The sequence below is a fragment of the Salmo salar genome, chromosome ssa09, assembly GCF_905237065.1.
Source record: "Salmo salar chromosome ssa09, Ssal_v3.1, whole genome shotgun sequence".
Lineage (NCBI taxonomy): Eukaryota > Metazoa > Chordata > Actinopteri > Salmoniformes > Salmonidae > Salmo > Salmo salar.
The window spans coordinates 25,907,436-25,925,000 of record NC_059450.1 but is presented as its reverse complement, the minus strand read 5'-3'; the positions used below and the strand labels follow the sequence as shown (position 1 = coordinate 25,925,000).

The 17,565-nt window shown below is 44.4% G+C and overlaps 1 protein-coding gene and 1 pseudogene across 2 annotated transcripts in view; one reads left to right on the top strand and one right to left on the bottom strand.

The window, feature by feature from the left end:
- Positions 1 to 946, bottom strand: part of LOC123744612 (trichohyalin-like) — a 1,597-nt pseudogene extending 651 nt beyond the window's left edge.
- Positions 947 to 10,338: 9,392 nt separating this feature from the next.
- LOC106610930 (gamma-aminobutyric acid receptor subunit alpha-2) overlaps positions 10,339 to 17,565 on the top strand; it is a 38,761-nt gene continuing 31,534 nt past the window's right edge. For both annotated transcript variants that reach the window (XM_014210613.2, XM_014210612.2), the window contains exons 1-3: positions 10,339 to 10,872; positions 11,307 to 11,392; positions 12,031 to 12,152. In XM_014210613.2, coding sequence (XP_014066088.1) covers positions 10,795 to 10,872; positions 11,307 to 11,392; positions 12,031 to 12,152 — 286 coding nt within the window. In that variant the 5' untranslated portion in view covers positions 10,339 to 10,794. The remainder of the gene's footprint in view (positions 10,873 to 11,306; positions 11,393 to 12,030; positions 12,153 to 17,565) is intronic.

Genomic DNA, 17,565 nt, shown 5'->3' with positions numbered 1-17,565 from the left:
TTTCTCTCTCTTTCTCTTTCTCTCTTTTTCTCTCTTTTTCTCTCTTTCTCTCTCTCTTTCTCTCTTCTTTCTCTTTCTCTCTTCTCTCTCTTTCTCTCTTCTCTCTTCTCTTTTTCTCTTTCTTCTCTTTCTCTTTCTCTTTCTCTCTCTTTCTCTCTTCTTTCTCTCTTTCTCTTTCTTTCTCTTCTCTCTTTCTCTTTCTCTTTCTCTTTCTCTCTTTCTCTTTCTCTCTCTTTCTCTCTCTTTCTCTTTCCTCTTTCTCTCTTCTCTTCTCTTTCTCTTCTTTCTTTCTCTTTCTCTCTCTTTCTCTTTCTCTCTCTTTCTCTCTCTCTTTCTCTTTCTCTCTCTTTCTCTTTCTTTTTCTCTCTTCTTCTTTCTCTTTCTCTCTCTTTCTCTTTTCTCTCTTTCTCTTTCTTCCTCTTTCTCTCTCTTTCTCTTTCTCTCTTTTTCTCTCTTTTTCTCTCCTTCTCTCTCTCTTTTTCTTTCTCTTTTTCTTTCTCTCTCTTTCTCTTTCTCTTTCTTTCTCTTTCTTTCTCTCTTTTTCTCTTTCTTTCTTTCTCTCTCTTTTCTTTCTTTCTTTCTTTCTCTCTCTTTCTCTTTCTCTTTCTCTCTCTTTCTCTTTCTCTCTCTTTCTCTCAATTTTTTTCTCTTTCTCTTTCTTTCTCTCTCTTTCTCTTTATCTTTCTCTCTCTTTCTCTCTCTTTCTCTTTCTCTCTCTTTCTCTTTCTCTTTCTCTCTCTTTCTCTCTCTTTCTTTTTCTTTCTCTTTCTCTTTCTTTATCTCTCTTTCTCTTTCTTTCTCTTTCTCTTTCTCTCTCTTTTTCTTTCTCTTTCTTTCTCTTTCTCTTTCTCTTTCTTTCTCTTTCTCTCTCTTTCTTTCTCTTTCTCTCTCTTTCTCTTTCTTTCTCTTTCTTTCTCTTTCTTCCTCTCTTTTCCTCTCTTTCTTTCTTTCTCTCTCTTTTCCTCTCTTTCTTTCTTTCTTTCTTTCTTTCTTTCTTTCTTTCTTTCTTTCTTTCTTTCTTTCTTTCTCTCTTTCTTTCTTTCTCTCTCTTTTTCTTTCTCTCTTTCTCTCTTTCTCTCTTTCTCTTTTTCTCCGAGGACCTGCGCCCTAGGACCATGCCTCAGGACTACCTGACATGATGACTACTTGCTGTCCCCAGTCCCCCGAGCCGTGCTGCTGCTCCAGTTTCAACTGTTCTGCCTGTGGCTATAGAACCCTGACCTGTTCACCGGACGTGCTACCTGTCCCAGAGCTGCTGTTTTCAACTCTCTAGAGACAGCAGGAGCGGTAGAGATACTCTCAATGATCGGCTATGATAAGCCAACTGACATTTACTCTTGAGGTGCTGACTTGTTGCACTCTCGACAACTACTGTGATTATTATTATTAGATCATGCTGGTCACTTATGAATATTTGAACATCTTGGCCATGTTCTGTTATAATCTCCACCCGGCACAGCCAGAAGAGGACTGGCCACCCCTCATAGCCTGGTTCCTCTCTAGGTTTCGTCCTAGGTTTTGGCCTTTCTAGGGAGTTTTTCCTAGCCACCGTGCTTCTACACCTGCATTGCTTGCTGTTTGGGGTTTTAGGCTGGGTTTCTGTTCAGCACTTTGAGATATCAGCTGATGTAAGAAGGGCTATATAAATAAATTTGATTTGATCAGCCCTCAATTTTAGTCCCTTAAACCGCCAAACATGCTGGTCCCCTTCCACCCATCCATCAATGGATATCCATACAGCAGCAGGCAGACTGGACTCCCTGAGGAGAGGGAAGGGAGTTAGGGCCTGGATCTAATGTGGAGATCATTGGAGAGCTATTGGAATCTCACCCACTGTCGTTCATTTGGCAGCTTCACAAATCAACTTGTTGGAAGCTATTTGCAAGAAAGACACCAAATGGTAATGGACTGTTCACTTGGGTGTAGATCGAAACATCTCACCAGAATTGTGTGTGAATTCCGGTCAGGGCAATCCAATTCTCAACTGGCATAAACCAACCACTCCAAGTGGTTAACAGAAACAATAACTCATCTATGTCAATCAATCATTTGTCATTATTTGGGCATTTTCCACCCTCCATGATTACACGCCTACGCTCTTAGAAAAACAAAGTTCCAAAAGGGTTCTTCGACTGTCCCCATAGAAAACCCCTTTTTTGGTTCCAGGTAGAACTTTTTGTGGTTCCATGTAGAACCCTCTGTGGAGTGGGTTGTACTTGGAATCAAAAGGGTTCTTCAAAGGGTACTCCTATGGGGACAGCCGAACAACCCTTTTAGGTTGTAGATAGCAACTCATGACAACGACAGGTGACATAGCACCTATCATAACAGATGACACGGACTACAGCAATAATTGCATGCCTCAAGACTATATTGTGTCAATTGGTATGAACCAGAGGTGTGGACTCGAGTCACATGACTTGGACTCGAGTCCGACTCGAGTCACAAATATGGTTACTTGCAACTCGACTTTGACTTTAAACCAATGACTCGTGACTTAACTTGGACTTGAGCCTTTTGACTCGAACTGACTTGATACCCTCCCCAAGTCAAAATAATAAAAATTATGCTATTAAAAAAGTGTGCAGCACATCAACTCTTCATTGAATGGATTACAGTTTGAATCGGACAGCAGCCAATCAAATTGTGCCAGCCGAGAAAAAGTTGCGCGTGGCAGTGCAGAGGAACGTCAGTAGGTAAATTCAGATGGAGCCCTTGGAAAGATGATACCCAAAATCTTTCTCTTGAGTGCTAAGACTTGAGACTTACTTGTGACTGTAAAACAATGACTTGGTCTCACCTCTGGTATGAACTGTCATAGCGTAGAGCAAATTACATGAATCATTATGTCATGTTGATTGATCCTCTTTAATATGCCTGAACGTAGATATCAGGCCAGGGTCTTGGTTGTTGTTGTAAAAGATGTTTTAGCATCCCAGTCACTCAACCAGAACAGCTGCTTTGGAGTATCTGAGAAAAATGTTCGATTTCATAAAATGTCAACAAATGTCTATGAAAGGACCACCAGGGGGCAGGCTGATCCCCCGGACAGTAGCCCGGCCCGGCATGTGAGTCAAGGTGATCAGAGCCAATTAAGCACAGCTGACAGTACTAATGACCTATTCTCTTCCCCCTACAAGAGAGAGGAGGGAACCGGCAGTGGGGGAGACTGGAGGAAAAAAAAGAGTGATTGCTTCTCCAAAGGAGAGGACTTACCAGACGGAAGGGAGAAGAAGAGGACAAACTACCTCTTGGGAATGGCAACCACGGATCCACACCACCACCCGAAGGGAGCTCTCCACGAACGGATAGTTAAGGCGGGGACACACCCGTAATTGATGTAGTAGTTAAAAGTTACTCACCTTGTGTTCCTTGTTCCTGTAAACAAGAAGATTTGTGTTTTCCTGTTATGATCATCCTTGATTGTGTGGGATTGTTTGAGAAGAAAGAAATACCTCAATAGAGAACTTTGTTCAATGTAAGAAAACCTGCTCCAGACTCGTTTGTTCCACCTTTCTGCTTTAGAGCAACCTCAAAGTACTTGCACCGCTCTCATGTCATATACAAATTTGGCCAAACGAAACAGCACATTTCCCCTTTTGCAATAATTGGACTAATCGGAAAATTATTCTGCAGCAATATTTAGCACACCAGCTTTTTGGTACAGTGTATGAAAACAATCCAATAATTAAGCAAAGCACCAAGTCCCATGAAAGTACTAAGCTGCAGTGTAGTAAAGGAAGGAGTAATAAAGACATGAGAAACAGAATCAAATTATTCCTGAATGTCTGCCTATGGCCTTTTCCCAACAGGGCGTTGAGAGTAGGTTCAGGCGGGGGGAATAGGGTATCTGAACTGCCTGAACACATGAGGAATCAGCTTCTTTGCTTCTCACTGGGGTTCACTAGAGTATGCGTGGTGTGCCAGATACGTCGAATGCTGTGTGGGGAGTTACTTCTATGATATTTATACTCTTACACTTCATTTGAACTAAGCTTAAATAAAGTAATACAGTTTTGGAAGTCAGACAAGAGCCTCCATACCCCATGGGTCCACAGAACTAGGATTGAAGAAAACTGCTGTGGAATAAAGAGATTTTATATATATATATATATATATATATATATATATAAGATTTCCAACAGAAATCTTATTTGTCTGGCATGAACTTTGAGTTTTCATTGTACTGCGGTACAGTTTCCACACAATGCTAAATATACACGGCCTCTTGAGTAATGACTATTGGTTGATGTGAGACTGAAGCCATCAGAGAGAAATGAATCCTCTACACAATACCTTCTATAACTCATGTTCATGCATCAGAAGTGAAAGCAGATTTTTCTGTGGGTGCAATATGTAGCAAGATCATGACAATTTCTGTGTTGACCAATAAAAGCATATATTAATCATAGCCGCACTCTCATAAAGCCATATTAATTTAAGGTGCCTTCAGAAAGTATTCATACCCCTTGACTTATTCCACATTTAGTTGTGTTAAAGCCTGAATCCGAAATGTATGATTTATTTGTATTTTTTTCTCTCACCCATCTACACACAATACCCCATAATTACAAAGTGAACTTTTTTTTTTTTTACTGTATTGAAAATTAAATACAGAAATATCTAATTTACATAAGTATTCACACCCCTGAGTCAATACATGTTAGAATCACCTTTGGCAGTGATTACAGCTGTGGGTCTTTCTGGGTAAGTCTCTAAGAGTTTTGCACACCTGGATTGTACAATATTTGCACATTATTATTTTTAAAATTCTTCAAGCTCTGTTAAGTTGGTTGTTGATCATTGCTAGACAGCCATTTTCAAGCCATTTTTCAAGTCTCAAGCCGATTTAAGTCTAAACTGTAACTATGCCACTCAGGAACATTCAATATCGTCTTGGTAGGCAACTCCAGTGTATGTTTGGCCTTGTGTTTTAGGTTATTGTCCTGCTGAAAGGAAAACATTTCTCCCAGTGTCTTTTGGAAAGCAGACTGAACCAGGTTTTCCTCTAGGATTTTGCCTGTTTTTAGCTCTGTTCCGTTTCTTTTTATCCTAAAAAACTCCCTAGTCCTTGCCGATGACAATCATACCTATAACATGATGCAGCCACCACCATGCTAGAAAATATGAAGAATGGTACTCAGTGATGTGTTGTGTTGGATTTGCCTCAAACATAACTCTTTGTATTCAGGACATTAAGTTAATTTATTTGACAATTTTATTTTTGTTTTAATTTAGTGCATTATTCCAAACACAATGCATGTTTTGGAATGTGTTTTATTCTGTACAGGTTTCTTTTTACTTTGTCATTTAGGTTAGTAACTACAATGTTGTTGATCCATCCTCAGTTTTCTCTTATCACAGCCATTAAACTCTAACTGTTTTAAAATTCACCATTGAGGGTGGCAGGTAGCCTAGTGGTTAGAGTGTTGGGCCAGTAACCGAAAGGTTGCTAGATCAAATCCCTGAGCTTACAAGGTAAAAATATGTAGTTCTGAGCAAGGCAGTTAACCCACTGTTCATAGGCTGTCATTGTGGATAAGAATTTGTTCTTAACTGACTTGCCTAGTTAAATTTTAAAAAATGGCCTCATATTGATATCCATGAGCAGTTTTCGACCTCTTCTGGCAACTGAGTTAGGAAGGACGCCTGTATCTTTGTAGTGACTGGATGTATTGATACACCAAAGTGTAATTACTAACTTCACCATGCTCAAAGGAATATTCAGTGTCTGCTTTTTTTAAATTTGAAACCATCTACCAATAGGTGCACTTTTTGTGAGGTATTGGAAAACCTCCCTGGTCGTTTTGGTATCTGTGTTTGAAATTCACTGCTCGACTGAGGGATCTTACAGATAATTGTATGTGTGGAATACAGAGATGAGGTAGTCATTCAAAAAACATGTTAAACACAATTATTGCACACAGAGTGAGTCCATGCAACTTATTATGTGACTTGTTAAGCGCATTTTTACTCCTGTAGTTATTTAGGCTTGTCATAACAAAGGGGTTGAATACTTACTGACTCAAGACATTTCAGCTTTTCATTTGTTATTCATTTGTAAAAATTCATTCAACTTTGACATTATAGGGTATTGTTTGTAAGCCAGTGACACAAAATATCAATTAAATTAATTTTAAATTCAGGCTGTAACACAGCAAAATGTGGAAAAGGTTTCTGAAGGCTCTGTGTATGGATATCGAGACAATGTTGCTCAATATTCAGTGTGCTCCACAGACAGATAAGCATGCTAGGATTTGTAGACAGATGCAATATGATTGGAAAGAAATCTGATCTTATTAAATGTTAGAAATAGATTAGGTAATTTACAATCATAAGGTCCTAAAGCCCTCATAATAGTATCACTAACATTACATATATTATTTTCAGAAATTCACCATAAAAAAATAGATACTGAATCATGTCATATTTAGATACATGTCGGATGCTATTAAATGTATACAGTGATGTTACTACTTCATAGACCGAACATATCCCAAGCTGCCTTTCCTGCAGCTCAAATCAGTTGTGACATGTTCAGTGCTGTATACACATTTCTCCTGAGGGTAAGAAGCCTTTCGCTTATAGGGTCAGACTGAGAATCTTATCTTTCTGCATTAATGGAATCAGGAACAGACATGGATGGAGGGAATTTCCCTTTCAAATAATTCCTCAGGGTGAAAGGTGTAATCTATAGCAATGATTTGAGTGCCTTGTATCGTACTTGTATCGAATTGTAATCACACTTCTGCAACAGTGTCACAGCCACGACTGGTTTAGACTACAGTAATTTGAGCATTCACTTACAGTAGTGACAAAAGACGTGAAGCTGTAAATGTCAAGTGCAGAATCTATTGTGAGTTTATTTCAGCTCTGCCATGGACTGCCATAGCATTCAGAGAGACAGAGTTTGAGGCAGATTATAGGTCAGCATTGACTAATATGCATGTCTCTAAAGCCACCATTTTGATCGCATATGTTCCTAAATATTTTGTTGTGCAGTTTGATTTGGTGGCCAGACAAATACATTAACATTCAATTTTATTTTCACCCAGGTAAGCGGGGACAGAGGCTGGGATTAAATATAAATATATGACAAAACACACATCATGACAAGAGAGACAACACTACATAAAGAGAGACCTAAAACGACAACATAGCAAGGCAGCAACACATGACAACACAGCATGGTAGCAACACAACATGGTACAAACATTATTGGGCACAGACAAGAGCACAAAGGGCAAGAAGGTAGAGACAGCAATACATCACAGGAAGCAGCCACAACTGTCAGTAAGAATGCACATGATTGAGGCTTTGAATGAAGAGATGGAGATACATTGGGAAGATGGAGTTTGCGTCACTGAGCAAGAAATAATTAAATCAAATTGATGGATGCTACCCCCCCCCCCAATCCAAATCAAACATGGATTCCACAGCTGTGCAGTGGCAGCATGCTCTCGCCTCTAGACAACTGTCTGCACTCATGCCACTTCCTGTCTGTGGTTCACCAGCACAAGCCTCACAAAATTGGCGCAGTGCTGCCACCCACTGCTCACCAAAATAAAATCTATGTGTATCGCAGCCTCTGCAGAGGTCTGTATCGCAGCCTCTACAGAGGTCAAATAGTCCAGTGGCCATTTGATGAATTGTTCAGCAGTCTTATGGCTTGTGTGTAGAAGCTGTTAAGGAGCCCTTTGGTTCTAGACTTGGCACTCCGGTACCACTTGCCATGCGGTAGCAGTCTATGACTTGGGTGACTGGAGTGACTGACAATTTTATGGGCTTTCCTCTGACACCGCCTATTATATAGGTCCTGGATGGCAGGAAGCTTGGCCCCAGTGATGTACTGGGCAGTACGCACTACCCTCTGTAGTGCTTTATGGTCAGATGTCGAGCAGTTGCCATACCAGGCGGTGATGCAACTGGTCAGGATGTTCTCGATGGTGCAGCTGTAGAAGTTTTTAAGGATCTGGGGACCCATGCCAAATCTTTTCAGTCTCCTGAGGGGGAAAAGGTTTTGTCCTGCCCTCTTCATGTCTGTCTTGGTGTGTTTGCACCATGATAGTTCATTGGTGATGTGGACACCAAGGATCTTGAAACTCTCAACCCGCTCCACTACAGCCCAGTCGATGAGAATGGGGGCCTGTTCGGCCCGCCTTTTCCTGTAGTCCACGATCAGCTCCTTTGTCTTGATCACATTGAGGGAGAGATTGTTGTCCTGGCACCACACTGACAGTTCTCTGACCTGCTCCCTATAGGCTGTCTCATCATTGTCGGTGATCAGGCCTACCACTGTTGTGTGGTCAGCAAACTTAATGATGGTGTTGGAGTCGTGTTTGGCCATGCAGTCGTGGGTGAACAGGGAATATAGGAGGGGACTAAGTACACACAGAATACCTCTGTAGTCTATAGTAAAGATCTGTGTGGCGAAACAGGAGACAACACTCTTATTTACAACCTACCGTCAATCATATCTTAACATTGTTGCATTGGATTAGATACAAAGTATCTAAGATGAGAAAAACATGTCTAGACTGTGGTTTCTCACTCTGCTATCTCGGCCTTGAGGCTGCATGACTATCACCAGGTGCTTTAGTTCTCAGCCTGAGAACTAAAGCAGTACATCTCCATTTACCCATTACTTTTCCATTATTGTGCTTTGCAAGCATACAAAGGTTATCACATATATACAGTAATCATGGCATTGGTGTAGTCCCACACCCGACCCCCAGGGTAACCCCCAACAGATTTGCCAAATGGAAGGCGGGGGAGAGCTTTGTATGCATCTCTGTGTGTGGAGTAAAGGTGGCCTAGAGTTTCTTTTCCTCTGGTATGTGACATGCTGGTAAAAATGTGGTCTTCTACGATGGGAATTGTTGTTGAAAAACAGGCCTGTTGAGATAGTGAGTGACCAAACGTAATAATACTTTTGCATTTTTGTTGTTGTAACCCATGGGACCCAACCTCTGTGCAGTGTCTGTTGTGGTAGGTCACTGTGACCCCACATTCTCACCTAATGTAGATTCTCAGCTGGAGGCTGGCAATCCCCTAAATGACCCTCTTTTCAACAAACATGCTTTCCCAGACGTCAGATGGACACACTGTCCTACAGTATGCTCTTTCAGGAAGCTCATCTTATCTCCTGCAAAACTCAACTTATTCTTCCCAGGCCCCTGTCTCACACCATAGTCCATGTGCGTTAATTGCCCCTTCTCTTTCTCCTGCTGGGCAGGGCAAAGTCTGCCACAAATACATTATGAACAAAGCAGAACAGAATGTCCCCAAACCCCTCTGTCTCCGAGAAACATTATTGGCCTATATTCTCAATAACACTCCCCATTGTATGCAGCCTTTCGGGTGCCCTAATTGATATTTGGTCTGGCCTCCCCCACCTCACGGGCAAAATATATTCATGTTTATTAGCCAAAGTCTTTATCTTTGAAGTGTGTTATTCCCAGCCTTTCTCACATATGTAGTTGATATTACAGGCACATACTGCCTGAAAGCCTAAACAGACACAGTATTACCTTTGAGTATTACCTTTACCTTACACTCCAAATCCAATTACATTAAATGAGAGTTGTGCATTTCATTGGACTGTTAGGCTTTTCATGAGTTGAATTGTGGTCATATGATTTAAGTGTTATTTGTTTGATTTGATATCTGAGCATTTGCTCATTCAATAGACTGGACTACAGTGTGTGGTGATTTGATTTAAATCTTGCTAATTTCATTTGAATTTTTGTGAGTTCCACACCTCATATGCTCAAGGTCTGAAAGTGAGTAAAAGTGCTAGTATTTATTGTGTAAAAGCTCAGTGTGTGTGTGAAATGTGTCATTATTATTCCCAGTGAAGAAAGGTATGCTAAAATGATTTTGTATTTGAATTATTGAGGAAGTGATTATCATCATGAGTTAGTTATATCATCAATGGCTATTATTCAATCACATGGACATTATGACATTTACATAGGAGCGTGTACTCCTCTTCAGAGTTAGCTGAGCCCCAGCTATTTATTTTTCTCCATCACTGAGTAGCCTAATGTCCCCCTCCTCCATTTTATCATTGTATTTGTATCATTGTCATTGTATCAACTATTTCACTACTTTATATTTAAACATACATTTATTTAAACAATAAATAAAAAACACTTTCCCACATGAAAGCACATATTTAATCGCTATTGCATGGTGGCTATAAAGTCGTCTTGAAAATAAACTGCACTCTAACAACGTGTTGCAAATCTAAAAGACAAGGCCATAATTCGCAGGCGGGGCATAGGTTTACTGCATATAGGACATACAGTATACATTTCTGAGGTAAGTGACGCCGCATGTGAGCGCATCAAAAGTGCCGCCCGTAACATCCTCGCATCTTTCCAGCTCCTTCACTTAATAAAACCAGTTCTTGTTTCTACACGGTAGTGATGCGCTTTTGGATGCAGAGAAAGCAGCTTTTACAGAACTTTCATCTATTTCATTTGATATCAAATCTGGGATTTATTCTGGCGGCCAATGGGTGGAAGCTATAAATAGGACCAAGAACATCTGTCTTGCTCATCTTCCTCAGACTTTCGAGACACGGAGTTGGGCGCGCGTGTGCATGGTTACAGGTTATAGGCGGGAGCCAATAACGAATTTATCCGGGAACCACGGCACTTGTATACGGGTGGGCAGTATCTACAATCGGTGTTTTGGATTCACAGGGTTTGAAATATAGTCAAACTCGTCCTTATCATCTTTACACCCACTCCGGATGTATTCCCACATCCCTGTGGTGTAATTTAGTTGATGCCCAGCGCTTTTGGGCGCAACTTTACATCTGGGTTGTCAGAAGAAAATCAAAAGGAGATCCCTCGCGCTAGTCAGGTAGCCTTGTTGTCAACCCGCCTTATTGTTTTGCTGCGACTAACGCGACAGTTTCCTTGAAGGTTTGGAGATTTCCAAAACGTTTCCAAAAATCTAATTGCTCCTCATTCCAGCAAATAATAATGAAGGAGTTTTCAATAACTTCAATAAGTTATTTTAAAATGTGTAGGCCTATTGTTTTTTTATGAAGGGGTCGAAATAATATTTATTTGCATGTTGCCATCAAATTTGAAGTATGCATGTAGGCTATAAAGCGCGCGACTACTTTAGATTTTGGAAAGAGAAAAATGTTTATATAAATCGTTTACATTAATTAGTTAACAAAATTCAATAATTCAGAATGAATGGCACCGCACAGCATTTGAATCGAATGTCTTCATGAATGGAATTTCGTGCTCTGAATATTACCTTTAATTGGGCACCCCATTCTGTAGGTTTGGATTTCAGCAATGAGAGAGCGATGGGACTTATCGCATTATCTAGCGGTGTTCTTCTCGTTGATGGTACTGTGTCAGTCAAGGTAAGTTTCGTTGTATTATCAAATATATATATATACAGTATAGAAATCAGTAGAAAAAAACAATACACAGTGATTGTGCGTACTAAGAACACTGTTGCACATTTGTCTGCGCGTTCTATATCGCCTCGATAGCTTTTCGCCGATCTCAATGGTTCTTAGATTGGAATATAGCTGTTATTGACGTGAAAGTACTATTTTGCACACAAAAAAGCGTGATAACACGATGGCACAATTTGTGTTGCGAGCTGAGACACCAATTGCGCGGTGACGTGTAAATGAGAGGGTAAAGATTACGCACAGCTCCAGGGAGTTAGAACATTGGTATGAATCTGAATGGGGGAAAACTCAGTGATGTGATAACTTGATTGGCGCACAATTCCTTGGTATTTTCCAGTTTCTCTTCAGAAATGCTTAGAACTTTCTTTGGCGAAGTGGAACTGTCTATTCCATAATGAACTAATGAGAGTGAGGATGGTTGTCTTTGTACGAAACAAACTGAGCCACATGAATTAAATAACACACACAGTGATCTTATCAAGAGGAAGTTGGCAGAGAGGTTGACTGAATTACATATTTGTTACGTCAATTAATTTTCCCCGCACATCTCTCTCACAATAATTTATGTTTCTCCTACTTAGATCAATAGTGGAATCGTCTGCATATGCTTCAGAGGCCTTCAAAAACAACATCACTCTGTTCACCCGGATCTTGGACCGCCTTCTGGATGGCTATGACAACCGATTACGACCTGGACTTGGAGGTGACCAGCTAACATGTCATACTTACCTTATCAATACAATTGAAATGCAGCGTTTTTTAAAGTGCTTTTAAATCTCACATTTTGGAACAGTGATGGCCAACCCTCTTCCTGGAGAGATACTGGGTGTGCAGGGTTTTACTCCAACCCTGCTCTTACACTGATTCTGCTTATCATCTGCTCAGCAGGACCTTGATTAGTAGAATCAGGTGTGTTCAAATAGGGCTGGAACAAAAGCCTGCCTACCCAATAGCACTCCAGGATATATTTATTAAAAGTTTTACATTACTTTGAGATTAAACATTTTCTTTTTTCAAGCTTGTTTATATACTGTATATATATATATAATAAAACCATTATATATACGCATTGGGCAGGACAAAAAAAACAGCCATCAATGAGGGAATGGACACTCTTCCCTCTTATTACCGCTAAGACCTGCGCTGCATGAAATTGTCACTTTTGCGCATGTTTTCAAGGACACACCTCAAATATTTTCACCCCTCCCACCTCAGTGCAAGTGACCTGATACTAGACAGGCAATTTGCTGAACCTGGCGCATGGGGTGGAAAATGCCAGAACGCCAGTTCTTACATGCTTAAATGGCAAACTAACGTGTTTGGCACTTGCGCCAGCCGAAGTATATCCCTAGGTGTGAGTGGTGTCATTTATAATATCTGGTCCGTTAAAGATGACCGATGATGGTTATACTGTAGCCTCTCACTGTTCCCAGTACAGCCTACACTGAAGGTGTTGGTGTGGTTGAATATGCTTCCTTGACTTGTTTAATGAGGATTTAACTTAACTTAATGCTTTTCATGGATCCTAGAAATAGCCCACAAGGTGCTATAATTTATGTTGTTTATCTAGTTGTAGATATTATTAAAAGATGACTATCATTAGATAGCTCTGCATGAAGGGTTGAAGTCAGGCGCAGGAGACTCAGGTATGTGAAACACGTAGTATTTTAATAAAGGGAAAACTCAGTCCAAAATATAAAGCCGAAAAGGCAGGGAAACTTCCAATAACGGAAGACTAACACAGTCTTCTAAAATATATCGTGACACAGCCCAGCAACCCTAACGCCTAAACGTTAAGATATAAAAATGACAGGAAAATAAATTCCCCAACCTACAACAGCAGACACGAAACAATCCCGCACAACCCCAAACAAGAAACTGACAAACTAAATACCCTCCCACTAATTACAAACACGAAACAGGTGCGCACAAAACAGACATAACTAACAAACACATGAAACATGGATCGGTGGCAGCTAGTAGGCCGGCGACGACGACCGCCGAGCGCCGCTCGACCGGGGAGTGGCGCCACCTTCTGTGGACGTTGTGACAGTACCCCCCCCCGATGCGCGGCTACCGCAGCGCGCCGACACCGGCCTTGAGGACGACCTGGAGGACGAGGAGCAGGGCAATCCTGGAGTCTGTGAAATCTCTGCACCAGGGCTGGGTCCAGAATATCCCTCACCGGTACCCAGCACCTCTCCTCCGGACCGTACCCCTCCCAGTCCACGAGGTACTGCAGGCCCCCTACCTGACGTTGGGAGTCCAAGATGGACCTGACTGTGTACGCCGGGGCCCCCCCGATGTCCAGGGGGGGCGGAGGGACCTCCCGCACCTCAGCATCCTGTAGCGGACCAGCTACCACCGGCCTGAGGAGAGACACATGAAACGAGGGGTTAATACGGTAATATGATGGAAGTTGTAACCTATAACACACCTCGTTTATTCTCCTCAGGACTTTGAACGGCCCCACAAATCGCGGACCCAGCTTCCGGCAGGGCAGGCGGAGGGACAGGTTCCGGGTTGAGAGCCAGACTCTGTCCCCCGGTTTGTACACTGGGGCCTCACTGCGACGGCGGTCAGCGCTCTCCTTGTGCCGTCCTACAGCTCGTTTCAGGCACTCCTGGACGGCACTCCAGGTCTCCTTCGAGCGCTGAACCCAGTCCTCCACCGCAGGAGCTTCTATCTGGCTCTGATATCAAGTGACCAGGACCGGCTGGTATCCTAATACCACCTGAAAGGGTGACAAGTTAGTGGATTTATGACGCAGAGAGTTCTGCGCCATCTCCGCCCATGGTAAAAACTTCGCCCATTCACCTGGACGGTCCTGGCAATAGGACCGCAGGAACCTGCCCACATCCTGGCTAATACGTTCCACCTGCCCGTTACTTTCGGATGTGAAAACCCGAAGTCAAACTGACCGAGACCCCCAGCCTCTCCATAAACGCACTCCACACTCTGGACGTGAACTGGGGACCCCGATCAGAGACGATGTCCTCGGGCACCCCGTAGTGGGACCATGGCCGTGGGACCATGGCCGCTGTGGAATGGGGAGGGGCTGTAATTTCCCCCCTAGGCAGGTGTCTAGGCGCCTTACACTGGGCGCACACCGAACAGGAGGAGACATAGAGTCTCACATCCTTCACCAAAGTGGGCCACCAGGACTTCCCTCTAAGACCTCGCACTGTCCGTTCAACTCCAGGATGACCCGAGGAGGGTAGTGTGTGTGCCCACCGAATCAGGCGATCGTGAACACCAAGTGGGACGTACTTCCGCCCTGCAGGACATTGAGGGGGAGGGGTTTCTGACCGCAATGCCCGCTCGATGTCCGCATCCACCTCCCAGACCACCGGTGCCACCAGACAGGAGGCTGGAATTATGGGAGTGGAGTCGATGGACCGCTCCTCGGCGTCATAGAGGCGAGACAGTGTGTCAGCCTTGGTGTTCCGGGAACCTGGGATGTACGAGATAGTAAACTGGAATCTCGTAAAGAACATAGCCCACCTGGCTTGGCGTGGGTTCAGTCTCCTCGCCGCACGGATGTACTCCAGATTACGGTGATCAGTCCAGATGAGGAAAGGGTGTTGCGCCCCCTCTAACCAATGTCTCCACACCTTCAGGGCTCTAACCACAGCTAGCAACTCCCTGTCCCCTACATCATAGTTACGCTCCGCCGGACTTAGCTTCTTAGAAAAGAAAGCACAGGGGCGAAGCTTAGGAGGCGAGCCCGAACGCTGCGACAAGACAGCACCAACCCCTGCCTCGGACGCGTCCACCTCCACCTCCACTATGAATGGTAAAGAGGGGTCCGGGTGAGCCAGCACCGGAGCATCGGTAAACAGGGCCTTAAGCCGACAAAAAGCTCTATTCGCCTCCGCCGACCACTGCAGCCGCACCGGGCCCCCCTTCATCAGTGAGGTAATGGGAGCCGCCACTTGACCAAAACCTCGGATAAACCTCCAGTAGTAATTGGCAAACCCTAAGAACCGCTGCACCTCCTTAACCATGGTCGGAGTCGGCCAATTACGCATGGCTGAAATGCGGTCAGATTCCATCACCACCCCGGATCTGGAAATGCGATACCCCAGAAATGAGACGGCTCGTTTGGAGAACTCACACTTCTCAGCCTTGACATACAAGATACAAGTCATGCTCCACCAGTCGCCCAAGCACTTTACGCACCAGGGACACATGCTCGGCGCGTGTGGCGGAATAAATCAGAATGTCGTCGATGTACACCACCACACCCTGACCGAGCAGATCCCGGAGAATCTCATCCACAAAGGATTGGAAGACGGCTGGAGCATTCTTTAACCCATATGGCATGACGAGGTACTCATAATGGCCAGATGTAGTACTAAATGCAGTTTTCCACTCGTCCCCATCTCGGATACGCACCAAATTGTACGCGCTCCTGAGATCCAACTTTGTGAAGAAGCGCGCCCCGTGAAATGACTCAACCGCAGTAGCGATGAGAGGTAATGGGTAACTAAAACCCACCGTAATGGCATTTTGACCTCTATAATCAATGCACGGACGCAAACCTCCATCCTTCTTCTTCACAAAAAAAGAAGCTCGAGGAGACAGGTGATTTGGATGGCCGGATGTATCCCTGCCTCAAGGACTCAGTGACATATGTCTCCATAGCCACTGTCTCCTCCTGAGACAGAGGATACACGTGACTCCTGGGATATGCAGCGTTAACCTGGAGGTTTATCGCACAATCTCCTCGTCAATGAGGTGGTAATTGAGTCGCCTTCGTTTTACTGAAGGCGATAGCCAAATCGGCATACTCTGAGGGAATGTGCACGGTAGAGACTTGGTCTGGACTCTCAACCGTAGTAGCACCGATTGAAACCCCTATACACCTGCCAGAGCACTCACTCGACCACCCCTTAAGAGCCCTCTGTTACCATGAAATTTTGGGATTGTGAGTGGCTAGCCAGGGAATACCCAGTACCACCGGAAATGCTGGTGAGTCAATAATGAAGAGGCTAATACGCTCTTCATGACCCCCCGACTCACCATAACCAGTGGCGCAGTAACCTCCCTAACCATGCCCGACCCAAGTGGTCGACTGTCTAGGGCATGCACGGGGAAGGGTTGGTCCAACTGGATAAGGGGGATCCCTAACTTATGGGCGACCCCACGGTCCACAAAACTCCCAGCCGCGCCTGAATTGACTAGCGCCTTATACTGGGAGTGCGGGGAAAACTCAGGAAAAGACACTGAGACATGTATGTGACCAACAGAGGGCTCTGGGTGAGAATGGTGCTGACTCACCTGGGGTGTCGACGTGGTACTCTGCCTGCCCTCTGTACTCCTGGGTGAGCCTCTCCAGCACCGGTCGGCAGTGTGCCCTCTGCGACCACAGTGGGCACAGGAGAGACCCCCCCCCCTCCGGTCTTCCTAGCTGCAGTCCCCCGTATCTCCATGGGTGTTGGTTCAGGAAGACTGGGAGGTGGAACGAAAAGGGCCCGAGGAGAACGCCCACGAGCAGCCAGCAGGTTGTCCAGTCTGATGGACAGATCGATAAACTGGTCCAGGGTGTTTGTAGTGACCCGACATGCCAGCTCCCGGCGAACGTCCTCCCTCAGGCTACAATGAAAATGGTCAATAAGGGCCCTCTCGTTCCACCCCGCTCCAGCGGCGAGGGTCCGGAACTCCAACGCGAAGTCCTGTGCGCTCCTCGTCTCCTGTCTCAAATGGAACAGTCGCTCACCCGCCGCTTTTCCCTCCGGTGGATGATCGAATACAGCCCGGAAACGGCGGGTGAACTCCGGGTAGTCGTCCCTGGCTGAATCTGAGCCCTCCCAGACGGCGTTGGCCCATTCCAGGGCTCTACCCGTGAGACAGGAGACGAGGGCACTCATCCTCTCCTCTCCCGAGGGAGTGGGGCGAACGGTCGCCAGGTACAGCTCCAGTTGGAGTAGGAACCCCTTACACCCAGCGGCCGTTCCATCAAACTCCCTCGGGAGCGCGAGCTTAATCCCACTCGGGCTGGACTCCGTCGGTGCTGAGGGGGAAACAGGGTGGTGGACAGTAGCTGGGGCAGGTGGAATAGCACGTCTCTCCCAGTTCTCCAGGCGCGCCAACACTTGATCCATTGCAGTCCC